The sequence below is a fragment of the Eleutherodactylus coqui genome, chromosome 8 (assembly GCF_035609145.1).
Source record: "Eleutherodactylus coqui strain aEleCoq1 chromosome 8, aEleCoq1.hap1, whole genome shotgun sequence".
In the NCBI taxonomy this organism is placed as follows: domain Eukaryota; kingdom Metazoa; phylum Chordata; class Amphibia; order Anura; family Eleutherodactylidae; genus Eleutherodactylus; species Eleutherodactylus coqui.
In genome coordinates, this window is record NC_089844.1 from 34,955,331 (window position 1) to 34,969,709 (window position 14,379).

At 46.6% G+C, this 14,379-nt stretch overlaps 1 protein-coding gene across 2 annotated transcripts in view; it reads right to left on the reverse strand.

Annotated features, from left to right (window-relative positions):
* IHH (Indian hedgehog signaling molecule) overlaps positions 1–13,754 on the reverse strand; it is a 72,003-nt gene extending 58,249 nt beyond the window's left edge. For both annotated transcript variants that reach the window (XM_066575489.1, XM_066575490.1), the window contains exon 1: positions 12,923–13,754. In XM_066575489.1, coding sequence (XP_066431586.1) covers positions 12,923–13,225 — 303 coding nt within the window. In that variant the 5' untranslated portion in view covers positions 13,226–13,754. The remainder of the gene's footprint in view (positions 1–12,922) is intronic.
* Between the last annotated feature and the right edge of the window lie 625 nt (positions 13,755–14,379).

Below are 14,379 nucleotides of genomic sequence, written 5' to 3' on the forward strand. Positions count from 1 at the left end.
GCATGTGACGGTCGTGGCTGAGACAGGAAAAGTGAGCTCACAAGATGATGAGATGAGCGGCAGGGACGGTGCGTCCTGCCGGCCAAACATCCTCAGTCACTAGAAATCCCTGCTGCTCCACCTGGAAAACAGCATGACCAGCTTACAGGAACCTCACATAGACACATGGGCCAATAATCCCAGTATTCATGGGGCAAAGGGGAAGACCTTTTGGCCAGGGTCCCCATACGCATTAGATGAAAGTCCGCTGAGCCCACCAATTTCAGCAGGATTGGCCAATTTACACTTTCGGGCACTTAACAGCCATTCCAGCAACTATCGCTTTGGCACTTTCACACAGGAGCGACAGTCATTCTGTGAATGGAGGCTGAGCGGCTGGAGATCTCTTCTGAAGGTTTGCCTCCGTTCACAGTAAACAGGCAGTCGCTCAAAGATTGGGTGACTCCTGTTTACACGGTTTTTAGCTCATATACATTTGGCGCTCAGAGCCCTGTTGGCGGCCGCGTGCACACGGGATGACTGTCGCCTGAATTTGCTGTTTCTGTTATTTCAAGTAATTATTTGGCCGATGGTCATCCTGTGTAAAGTCACCTTAAGGTACCGTTCACACAGGACGGAATGGGCTGCAGGACGCAGTGCAGATGCAGATCCTATCAATTACTGCAGATGTTGGTTTATTGTTTTAGCCAACCAGTGAGCATCTTAATGCTTGAATAAATGTGCCAAACAGCCCAAAAACCCTAGAATAGGTGATAAAAGTCTGATTGGAGGGGGTCTCACCACTGAAACCGCCACTGATCCCAAAGAACAGCGATCCTGTTTCCTCCCTCCTCCTTGCTGCAGGCTCGCTGCACCCTCAGCAGTATTGAACAGAGCGATGGACGTGCATGCACGGTGCAGCTCCATTCATTTCAATGGGACTGCTGGAGACACAAGTGCTCCACTATTTCCATCAGCTGAAATGAGTCGAGTGGCGGCTGCGCATGCACAGCCATTGCTGCTTTCAATCTAAGGGCACTGCAGGTGGGAGAAGCATCCCCACAGTGACAGAACAGGGGGACACGAGAACCTTATTCTCAGAATCTCAGCAGTGGGACCACCACTGATTAGACATTTATCACCTATCCTATGGATAAGTCAATCTTGATACAACCCCTGTAAGACCATATTTACACGGCTGCATAAATTGCGCAACTTCTGTGCATTTGTACAACTCACAGAACTTGCACGATGTATTAACCCATTGTTTCCAATGAAAGCACAGATGTGCTTTATTAATATTAGGGTAGGGTCTCACAAGAAAACGAGGACCCTTGATGCGGGCTTGTGTATTTTGGCCAAAATATTAACCAATACCTCATATTTTTTGTTATTTCTTGGCACGTATCAGTAACATGCAGTGCAGCTTTGAATGCTGGGGAGCCCAGGGTGCTGGTGCGGTTCACCTATGAGGTGCAGGGCAGCTCGCTGGATTGACATATGATGTGACTAATCGGTTGTAAGCCTGTATGGTGCACTACATGTACTAGGTGGCCTGACACCCTTTGTATGCTGTATCTGTGTACAAGTATAGTACTAAGCAGCCGCCCCTCAGTAGAAGGAAGGTGTCTAAGTGGTTGTTCATCAGAACCTTCACCTGTGTGATGCTCCTTCATATAGCAGTCTGCATGATGAGAGATCTAATGCCTCTTCCTGCCCTCTTGCTTCAGTACATTGGTAAGTTTATGGCCATTTTCTGGGATTTAATGTTTCCAATGGGTTAATTTACGCAGCCGGTTTTCCTCTCACACAATAATGCGAGATGGAAAAACTGAAACCGGTACCGGTTTCATGTGTGAGAATGGGACTTGCAATGTCCTGTGTCTCGCGCAGCACACATATGAGGTGTCCATGCACTGTGTGATGCGACTTGTGTCTGAGAATCTCGCGCACAACTCGCTATCAGCCGTGTAAATACAGCCCTAAAGCGCGAATGCAAAAATCACAGACCAGCCCAACAGTAAGAGTTTGTTACAATGTATCAGTCTGGAGTTCAGATGTTTAGCTCCCAGAGGATTGTATGTCTAGAAGGATACAATTGTATCCAACACTCAACAGTGAAAATTATTATATACAGATCTGTAGCTGCTGGGTGTAAACAATGTTTCTCTCCACTGACAGAAAGCAGAGATCTTGAAAATTGTGAAGAACTAAAACACAAAATGTATATGAAACTTGACAAACTTTTTTCTTTCTACAATGACTAAACTTTATTTACTGAAACCAAAAAGCCCCTTTAAGTTGGAGAGACTTACGCTGCAGCGCTGCCTATGCAATAAGTCATTTATTAAGTGCATATTATGCCGGGTGCATCTTGTTTTCTCTCTGCAGCGTGCTCATCTCCCTGCCAGTCATGCACAAGGTCCAAACCTCCCATCTGATATGCGCCTGGGATAGCGCACAGTGCAGAACAGTAAACAATGTGTCAAAGTCCGGACTGCGAGGAATTAGGATCGTCCCCTTTTATTGACCTACTTTTAGGTTAACCCAACAAATTGCCTTAAATTGTGCAGTTTAACCTCTACACAGCATGATGGGTAACTCTGCAAACATTAGCTTTACTTTAATCTTGTACAAAGTGTCATATACTCTAGTCACAGCCAAAGCCGCATTCCAAATTGGGATGGTTTCCAGAGAGCAGTGCATTGTGGGACTCAAATAACTGTTACACAGTTATAGCAAAAGCATTGAGGCCCATCATGACTGATAGCAGCGGAAACCTACAAACCTTCCAAGCAGCAGTGAGAATTGTATTATTTTATGTAGCTTCGGATGTGACTGGAGTATAAAGTTACGGAACAATATAAATGAAAGGCAAATTAAAGGCAAAACGTAGGACAAGCAATATGGAACCCCAATGGCGGATCTGAATTGAGTGTTGTTCACCCCGATATCTAACAAAGAGTCACATGACCAAAAGTAAAAGCATAACAAAAACTTCTTCAACTGCAGGATCACACTGCTGAGAGCTCATCAGAAGCCCATAGAAATTATTACATTGACTTCTATGGGAGCCTGGCATCTGGCAGCAGAGTACTATTTAACACAGTCTTTGGCAATATGCGATGGCACATTATGTAGGCACTATATAGTATGGTCTCCGTCACACTGTATAGTCATGTTACATGGAAACTGGTAGTCCTATTTGAACACTATATGGTAACTGTATGGAGTTACTATTGGGGCACAGTATAGTAGCATTATTTGAGCACTGATTGACATATTGTATAGACATAGTGTGGACTGGTTATTACGATATTAAGGCTCAATATGGGGGCAATTATTTGAGCACTGTAAGGAGATATTAGGGCACAGTATTGTAGCACTATTTGAGCACTGTATGGCACATTTCTGGACACTGTATGGAGATTTTTGATCCCTCTGTGGCTCATCACTTGAGTGCTTCATGGAGTTATTAGGGTTGGCGGTATTATTTGAGTCCTCTTAGGAGTTATTAGAGCACAGTATGGTGCCATTATTTGAGCACTGCACAGAATATTGCTGGGAACTGTGTGGAGATATTATCAGGGTACAGTATTTTGGTGGCATTTGATCACTGTATGGCACATTACTTGGGCACTGCATGGAGTACTTAATAGGACATGGTATGGTGGCATTATTTAGCTGCTGGGAGTCACTGTTATTTGGAGACTGTATTGCAGTTATTTATTCAGATACTGCAGTTATTATCTGAGAACTTTCTAATCTATTTTTTGTTCCCTCCTACCAAATAAAGGGCCCCTGAATAACATTTAGCCTAGTTCTGTCCCCAAGGCCCAGAACTGCAACATTGTCACCCTACGAACAATCAGCTCCACCCTCAAGGTCACTGACAACAATCCGTGCCTTGCACAGCAATAGAAACTAAAGGGCGGTTTAAAAGTTTATTCAGCTGTTCTTCCTTGTATCAGTCCCCGCAACCTGTGGGTGACAGCAGCATGCCCCCGCTTAGGGCTCCTGTCCACGGGCGATTTTGCATTGCGTTACGGCGATAATCCGCCTGCGAGTAACACAGTCCCCCTGTCCACAAGCGGAAAATCATAGCGATTTCTCTGCTCGCGGGACTCAGGCTCACTGTGGAGAATCGTGCTTTATCTGTCAGATAGGTTCACCGCAGAGAACTGACACCTTTCCCCTGATCCCCAGCGGCGGAATATTGCTTACCCATCTCATCCAACTTTCCCAAGCTTCTGAGTGGCAGATCTGTTAGAAAAACTGAATGTGTGCCTCTACAATTAGGCAACTGTGCCATTCAGGACTCTTGAAAAGTTGGGTGACCAGCCTGTGGGAGGGGTAAAGGTGGCTATGTACGTTGTTACCCAACTTTTTGGGGAACCAATAGAACTATGAAACGTCTGATTCGAATTTTCATCAACTTGTCAGGAGAAGAGTTTGTGACTTCTGTTGGCTGCAGACGATGTGAGAAGAGGCTCGCTGCACTTGTGAATGTTACAGTGTCAAATAAATATTTCACATACCTCTGGAAGTATAAGCCCCCTCCAATATACACACACCTCACGACGAGAGCGCGAGGGACACGCAGAGCGCTGCCGCTCCCTGGATTTTTCTGCAGCAACAAAACATTAAAAAAATGTATCACTAATATCCCTTCCAATGGGAGTGATTGTTCCGTCTGCAGCCACTCGCTGCTCTAATTAGGGGAATTCCTACACCAGCAACATTTCCTTTGTCAAGACATCTGCAGAGCGATCCCGCGTTCTTCTATACATCCCGGATCCGTGTCCCGATATACTCCCTTCCTACCATTCACACGGCGCAGCGCGAGACGCTCCTATATTGCATCCTTATTCCTGCTCAGTAATAGCCCGGACAGCCGCTGGCATCACCATCATGATGGCAGTAGGAGCTTGTCCCCAACCAATATGGTCATTACAGCCACCATATTTATTCGCACACGGCGTTTTCTAGACTTCTTTTCAGGAGTTTGGGAAAGTTGTTCGCATATCAGATGGAGACCTTTGTAAGTTTTTTTTTTTTCTCCCACACGGACTACGCCTTATCAGGTGGCCTCTACTTGTCCGTTAATCTCAGGTGCAACTCAGGCACATGATAGTGTGCGCCCGGCCCTAGGCAAACTTCACATAGATGTATTTGCAAAATTTGCGCATGCAGAGAATGAAAACCATTGATTACAATTGGTTCGTTCACATTTCTGTATTTTGGCGCGCATATTTCAGTTGCACAAAAAAATAATAGAACATGTTCTATTTGTCTGCATATGTACACAGTAAAGGTCCCCTTAGCCTGGGGTGAGACGGGGTGGAAATCTTGCAGAATGACCGCATGGAAATACTGCGAGATTTCAGCGGGAGAAATGCAGCTTCAATACCTGCGGCCTTTCGCTGCAGATTTTGGAGTGGCTTTGCCGCCTGCATTCCACTGCGGCCATCTCTCCCCATAGTAAGGAGAGAGGCCGCCGGGGAAAGAATTGACATGCCGCGTCTTTGAATTCCACGCAGCATGTCAATTTCAGCACGGCTTGACCGCAACGGATTGGCTGCAAAAAAGCCTTGTTTATACATAGTAAGTTGCGCTAAGGCTTGCACGACTGCGCATATGTTCTTGTGAAGCTGGCCTTACAGTGGCTTCATATGAGACGACTATCGTCCGAACTGCTGCTAGCGTACGAATGAATGTTGTTCGAGCGATCAGTGTCCTGCCAGCGGCCGATTATCACGCAAATTCACTGTTTCCAGCGTTAATAAAGATGATAATCGCCCCGCCTAAAGGTATCTTAAGGGTTCTTTCACACGGGCGACAGCAGTTTTGCTGCAAGAAAATCGCTGCAAAATCGTGTCTTTTTTTCCCCCCACGATATTGCTGCTTTTTCGTGAGAATAATCCTGCATCGCATCGATGAGTAGAGATGAGCGAGCGAGCATTGTCCTTAGCGAGTACCTACCCACTCGGAAGAAAAGATTTGGGTGCCGGCAGGGAGCTGCGGGGGAGAGCGGGTAGGAACAGAGGGGAGATCTCTCTCTCCCCCCCCCCCCCCTCCCCCCTGCTCACTCCCGCAACTCACCTGTCACCCGCGCCGGCAGCCGAACCTTTTCTCCCGAGCGGGCAGGTACTCGCTAAGGACAACGCTTGATCGAGTAATTGTTCTTAGCGAGTATGCTCGCTCATCTCTAGTGATGAGATAAATAAGGAGGCTCCATAGGGAAACACAGGCTACAAATCGCAGCAAGATAGAGCATGTTGGCATGGCATCTGAGAAAGCATCGCTAGTGTGACGGAACCCATTGGAAAGCATGGGCTTCACATACAGGCGTTTTCTCATGTTATCGCATCGCGGCAAGATCAGACGGATTTTTCACGATGCGACAATGCTGCAAATCGCATGTGTGTGAAGCCCATGATTTCCAATGAGTTCCATCACATTAGCGATTGTTTTGTAGGCTGCTACATTACGAGAAAAAAAGATTGCGGCATGCTGAATATTGCTGCATTGAACGGCTGTGATTGGCTCATCGAGCGCTGCAGTGATTGGCTGAGCCGGAGTGCTTGAGAACCAATCAGAGCCAGCGCTTCCTGGAGGCGGGATTTTTGAACCCCCTGACCAGGAAGCGCAGGCTGAAGACTGCGAACAAGTGTGGCCATTGAAAGACACAGTGAATGGAACCCATGAATTTCAATGTGTTCGTTCACATGAGCAAATTTTGGGCACACATTTTGTTCATACAAAAAAGATACGCATTTTCTATTTTTTTGCGTAAATACTCAGAGCACGTGCGCAAAAATAAAGTAAAATACAAACACGGGCGCACGAACGCAAAGCCCGTTGCGCAAATATGCAACGCAAATGTAAAATATGCTTGCGCCCGTGTGCAGCTGGCCTTAGTCACAATTCTACTGGTTGTTGGTCATCATTTGGAAACAGTCAGTAAGCTGCTCATCAGAAACACTCCTAACAGCTTCTATAATGCAGGGGATACTTAATTTTCCCCACATCATATGACTGTACAAAGCCGGTGTAAATATAGACATTCCCAGCAAGAACCTGGGAAATGTCAGAATTGTAAATGCAGCTCCATGTAGGATACGGAATGGATGTATACAGTGACTCCACCAGCAGAATAGTGAGTGCAGCTCTGGAGTGTAATACAGATTGTAACTCCGCATCAATACAGGATAAGTAATGTATGTACACAGTGACTCCACCAGCAGAATAGTGAGTGCAGCTCTGGAGTATAATACAGGATGGAACTCAGGATCAGTACAGGATAAGTAATGTATGTACACAGTGACTCCACCAGCAGAATAGTGAGTGCAGCTCTGGAGTATAATACAGGATGGAACTCAGGATCAGTACAGGATAAGTAATGTATGCACACAGTGACTCCACCAGCATAATAGTGAGTGCAGCTCTGGAGTATAATACAGGATGGAACTCAGGATCAGTACAGGATAAGTAATGTATGTATACACAGTGACTCCACCAGCAGAATAGTGAGTGCAGCTCTGGAGTACATAATACAGGATGTAACTCAGCGTCAATACAGGATCAGTAATGTATGTACACAGTGACTCCACCAGCAGAATAGTGACTGCAGCTCTGGAGTATAATACAGGATGTAACTCAGGATCAGTACAGGATAAGTAATGCATGTACACAGTGACTCCACCAGCAGAATAGTGAGTGCAGCTCTGGAGTATAATACAGGATGGAACTCAGGATCAGTACAGGATAAGTAATGTATGTACAGTGTATCAAGCAGCAGAACAGTGAGTGCAGCTCTGGAGTAAAATACAGGATATGATATCGTGAAATGGAGCTCAAAATTGCATATAGAGGATACAAGGACTACACTCTGCCTGATAGGCTTTTAGCTTGAGGACACTTGTGATGGAGGAAGCGAACATTCCTCGGGTACAGATTTATAACTGGAGATAAGCTATATAGTTAGGCTAAATTCACACAGGTGAAAACAAGATCGGGTCGAGATACTGAGCCCAATATCGCTCTTGCCAAAGTGCATTTTTCATGCCGATGTGAGGCATTTACGATTCTAAAACACCTTTTGTCGCTTCTGTGAAACTGCAATCCTCAGGCGCATGTTTCATGGGTGCTTCCCATTGATTTCAGTGGAAAACAGCACATTGCACGGTATGTAAGTGCCACACAATGTCTTTAAAGGTCCCATTGAAAACAATGGGTTAGGCCAAAAGATAGAACATCCTGCGTTTTGTTTTTTTTTTCCTTGTACTTGTGAATAAGTCCATTCAAAAGAATGGAGTTCCTATTTGTGCATCCCACAACACACAAAACTTACACAAGGTTCTCGTCTGTGTGAATAAGGTAACCTGAAGATCAGAACAAACTCGGACCTGTGCAATAGTCAGTTGTCAGTCATTAACTTCTTCAGTCCACAGTCACAATTTGCTCTCCATATTCTATTTTATATGTAAAGTAATATTTTTTAATCTAACGAGAGCCAACATTCTGGGCTGATTAGTTTCCTAATATATCTTTATAATGGTCACTACTCCACTTTTCTGATGCAGAGCTCTAAATCCACTGCGGACATAATTACGTGAAAACATGCTGGCTGCCTGCAGTCACCACTAGGGGGAGCTCACTGTATACAGTTAAGAATATAGTTCATATGGGGGGCATCCAGTCTCTGCTGTATCACGTCATTCAGACTGCACTTTGAACATCTCGAATTTTGTGGACCAGCGCATGCGTATACGGGAAAAACGAATCTGTTCACAATAGGGATAAATTTCTGCGCATGCGCAGGTCCGTGAACTTTAGGCACATGCATGAAGTTCAAAGCGCACTCTGAACACAGAAGTCAATTCTCTGTACCCCACCCCCTTGCTTTGATATGCAGGGACTATGAAGTCGGACCCTCAGCTATCACAGTTTTATGGCATGTCTAGTGCCAGCCCGGACCCTTATTTTGATCTGCAAGGTCCAGTTCAATGGGAACGACACTTGCCGTTTGTATATGTTACATACAGGTAATGCACACCTGTGTATGTTCTTTCACGGCTGCTTCTTAGGTCCATTAGGACACGGCTATAGTCAATGATTTCAGCTTAACTGCATTATGGACTGGAGTCTGGAGTACTTTTAAATCCACCCCTAGTGCCATCATAGGCTGCTGCCTCCATGCTTTACACTGCAGCTCTGCTTGTTCAAATTACTGTAAACACAGGCTAAGCAATATATCCGTCTAACTTCCATTACAGCAAAGATTATAAAATGAGAAGAAAACATAAATATTTTTTTTTAAAAAACATTAGGCAGACTTCACACAAACACATGCAGAATTGCGTGCGCATTAGTGCAACGTATTTGTGCTATGAACAAGGCTTTTTGCACGCGTATCTTACTATAGTATTTCTGCCCACAGGGCATGTTAATTTGCGCATGGGACGCACCGATAGAAGTGCCTAATTTGTCTGAGTTCCAGATGTTTTTTTCAGCGGAATTAGGCAGTGTTTCACACACCTCCTTGCATATTGTGCACTCATTTGCGCAGCCCCCCGGGACCTTTTGTGTACAAATGCACAGAAAAATAGAATGTTATATTTTTTGGGGGGGCAGTCAAAATATTTGAGCAAAATACGGAAATGTGTACAAACACACTGAAATCAATGGGTTCCATTCTCTGCGGATTCCGTGTACAAATTTTGCTTATGCAAATACGCGCAGAAATGCGTCCGTGTAAAGCCGATCTAACATGTTAAATCCCAAGTGCCACTACCGTGGTCTCTGATGGCCCTGCAGATATGATGTCATGTGACTGCAGCATATATTCACTGGCCTCAGCGGTGATGCTGGCATATATGGCACATGGTCCCAGTGATTGGCTGCAGCAGTTATATGAATGATACGTCATCATTGCAGGACCAGTGGGGACCACAAGAGCAGTGGAGGGATTTAAAGAGCAAGTACTGGTTATTTTTCATACCATCTGCTGCTCGTAGGCAATTTCTTAAAATCTCAATCAAACCCCTTTAAACTGACCATACATTTTAGGTTAATTTTGTCCAAACCAGCTGATTTTGGTGGGATTGGTGGACCATGTAAAGTGTATTTGGGGTCTTCCAACTGTTGTCCGATGGCAGATGTTGGGGAGAGTAGGTTTGGCAGTTGCCAAATGCCCAATCCTTTCATTCTGGAAGTAACTTACTCTCCTCTTCCCATTCAGCCAAGCCCAGCATACATGTGTATGGGGGGAAGAGAGGAATGGTTGCCAGCCGAGCAACTGCTGTCTAACATATATGGTGAGCCTTGGGATGCTTGGTTCTTGGTCTATGTAATTGCAACTGGAACACTGGAACACCCCCCAAAAAAGTACTACTGAGCTGTACTTAGAGCATCATAGGATTCTAGATCTGACCTACATGGAGAGTTCACTTCTTATGGCCATAATGCAGTTGTTACAAAGCAGCTACACTACAGCCATCTGAAACCAGCGGGTGGGCTCATAAATATTATTTTTCTATCATTTTTTCCCTTCTCTATAGGACTTGGAAAACACCAGGAAAAAAAACTCATGTTTTAAAATAAAAACCGTCAACAGAAATGCTTGTAAAACAGCAACAGAAGCATGGTATTATTTTTAACAAGTGTTTAAAAGCACTGAAAAAGTGTGTAATGAGCCCTGGTGGGGCAAGGGTTAAAAAGCTGAGCTATGGAGAGCTGTTTGTCAGGATAGAAAAATATATTTTAACCCCTGATAGCAGAGCCCATAAGGAAAAATATATATATTGGTGCCATGCCAATGTAAGGACCCTGCTATACAGCTCCACATATCTCAGCTTCCAGTATAGGAAATGGGATATTCACATTAATTCCAGTTTCAACCTCTTCCTAGAGAGTTCATATCTTCTGCATGGAACCTCACTGCAGTGAACCTACTGTTGCTCTCTGGTCAACCTGTTGGCGATTTACAACCTGAGCGAAGTCCACGTGACAAATAAATCTCGGAATCCCAGTGACAACTTGTTACATTTTTCAGGTCGTCCCACCTACAAATCTGTTTGTATCTGGATTTAGTTACAATGTGATCACTGGATCAATCAGGGCAGATCATGTGGCAATCATTGAACTGCTATCACATATATAGCTAATCCCATCAGTCAGTTCCTCTCTGCACTTGAATTTAGCAAAATCAGCAGTCCCATGTAACGTAAATTCTATCCACTACTGTATGGGCAGAAGACCATTTAAAGCACAATGATACATGACTAAGAAAGGAGGCTGAAAGTGAAACAACACTACAGTGGTTTTTAATCTAGAGGTCTCCAGCTGTTGGGAAACTACAACTCCCAGCATGATAGAACCATAACACATGACTATGTATGTGGTGAGGCTGAAGATGTAACAACACTACATTAGCCTATAATGAAACTACACCTCCCAGCATTCCAGGACAGCCTGTGGTTTCCCAACAGCTACAGTGTTACAGATTGCAGATCACAGCATTTATTCTGCATGACATGCTGATATTTGTAATTCTACAACAGAAGGAGAATTCCAGGTAGCCTGTCTCCACTCTGGGTGATGTTACATAGTTGACCAGATGGGTTTTCCATAGCAAACATCATTGCATACTTTCTATCAAACTGCAATTAAATCCCAAAATAAACAGGCAACAGCTAGAAGAACCATCATCATATAGACGTCTGAGACTCCCACCTACCAATTACTAACTGCAGTCACCAATAGCAACTGCATTTCCTCCGCAGCCAGAACTATCAGGACTACAGGATCTGCTGCAGGTTGTTGCTGTGTAGTCACTATGTAACTATTCACTGTGCTGCTGCATGCACCTTGCAAATGAAGAATCTGGGGTGAAGCATAATCTCATTAGTTGGACCCTGAGTCGTCTTCCTTGTCCTATAGGCCATCCTCTGCCTCTCCAGTCAGGAGCTCATCTTCAACCCCAGCTATTACCGTGAACTTGCCCCACAGCCTCGCATGGCATTGCCCACAATGTCAGATAGGATCATCCTCTGTGCCCATTCTTAGCCACATCTCCACTACCATGATTGTTAGTATTTATTTGTACCTCTCCTATATCACCTCTACTACCCACTAGTCTTCACCTGTGACTACTCTTATCTATGTCACCTGGCTGTCCTTGGTCTTTCACCTTTGTTAGGACCGTAGCTGTGCCATCTTGATACGGCACCTGTACCCCGAATCCTTTTTATTCCTCACTTGGCATGTTTCACCACTTTGACTGTGTCACCCTCACCGGTGCCAGGTACAACCTCTTACTTGTTACCCCTCACCTGTCACTGTTATCAGTCATCTGTATCCTGAACCCACTCTTATCTGTACCCTCTTTATCTGTGCCAATCTCTTCCCTTCACGTATGCCACCTTCACCACCTCATATGTGCTAATTGTCTTACACTCATTTGTCATCCCCCTCATCTGTGCCACTCTTAGCCGACAATTGCGTCCTCAACCCACTCTTACCTGTACCCTCCTCGCCAGTGCTCCCTCATCACGTCACTTGTGCCATGTTTAACTCTTTAACTCTACCCCTTTCCCATATGTGCCAAATGTCTTACTGTTACTTGTGCCCCCTCACCTGTGCCACTCTAAGCCGACAATTGTATCCTGAGCCACTCTTACCTGTAACCTCCTCACCTGTGCTCCCTCATCACACATTGTACCAGTCTTAACCCTTCACTTGTGTCACTCCCATACCTCATATTTGCCGATGTTCTTCCCCTCATTTGCCACCCCAACACCTGTACCCACTCTAACCTCCATTGTCCTCACCTGTGCCCCTTCATCACTTCACTTGTACCACTTTCAACTGTGTCTACATATGCCCCACACCTGTACCCCGTCATCACTTCACTTGTGCCACCTTCACCTGTGCCCCTCACCTGTGTCATGAGCCTGTCTGCTCCCGTGTTCTCCTCGTCCTTGAAGATAATGTCCGCGTTGTAGTTGGGGGTGAGCTCCTTGAAGCGCTCTGAGTTGCGGGCGATCTTGCCCTCGTACCTCCCGCTGGCACCCAGCGTCTTCTCGGGCACATTGGGACTGAACTGCTTGTAGGAGAGCGGGCTGAGCTTGGTCGGTCTTCGCCTCCTGCCCACCACCCTGCCCGGCCCACAGCCGCGCACCCCCGGGCACAGGAGCAGCGCCGCGCCGCAGAGCAGCAGCACGATCAGGGGGGGCAGCTGCATGGGGCGTCCGGTGCTCCCTGGGCTGCCCTGGATCACGGGAGCTCCATCCGCCGCTCCACCTGGGACCCTCAGTCCTGTTATCTCCTGCGATCACTGCGCCCAGCGCTAAGTCCAGCGCTCTCTGTCTTGGGCTGTGCACTGCAATGGCTCCACCGCTGCCCTGTACAGTCCGGGGACAGCGCTCGCCCTGTGCAGGTTGTCCGGCAGTCAGCGCTCCTGGGACTGCTCTGTGCGCCGGGACCTGTGTGTAGCTCCGGTAGCGCTCCCGGGTCCGCTCCGCCGCTGTCGCTCTGTGTGTTGCGCTCTGCGCTGTCCGCCCGTAATAAATAGTTCAGGCGGTTTGTTTTGGCACCTGGAGCGCCAGGAGGAGGGGGTGCTCTTATACCGGGGTCTGCGGAGCTTGCACTCACTCTCACGCCCACTGCCGCCTCTCAGCAGTCACCTATAATAATCCGCCCGGGTCACCTCTGCAGGGCGGGCGGCTCCAGCAGCAGCATCCACTGGGGATGTCACTCAGCTGCCACACGCGAGCCCAGGAAGGGGCACCTGGTGCTGCACCCAGCCCTGGCACAATGTATCACTGGTGCAGGATACAGCTCCGGAACAATCTATCACTGGTGAAATCTTCTGTCATGTACATCCTCACCAGGTGAGGGGGCACCTGGTGCAAGACACAGCCCTGGTACATAGCATCACTGAGGGGGCACCTGGTGCAAGACACAGCCCTGGTACATAGCATCACTAAGAGGGCACCTGGTGCAAGACAGCCCTAGTACATAGCATCACTGAGGGGGCACCTGGTGCAAGACACAGCCCTGGTACATTAGCATCACTAAGAGGGCACCTGGTGCAAGACAGCCCTAGTACATAGCATCACTGAGGGGGCACCTGGTGCAAGACACAGCCCTGGTACATTAGCATCACTAAGAGGGCACCTGGTGCAAGACACAGCCCTGGTACATTGCATCACTGAGAGGGCACTTGGTGCAAGACACAGCCCTGGTACATATCATCACTAAAGGGGCACCTGGTGAAAGACATAGCCCTGGCACATAGCATCACTGATGGGGCACTTGGTGCAAGACACAGCCCTAGTACATAGCATCACTGAGGGGGCACCTGGTGAAAGACACAGCCCTGGCACATTGCATCAC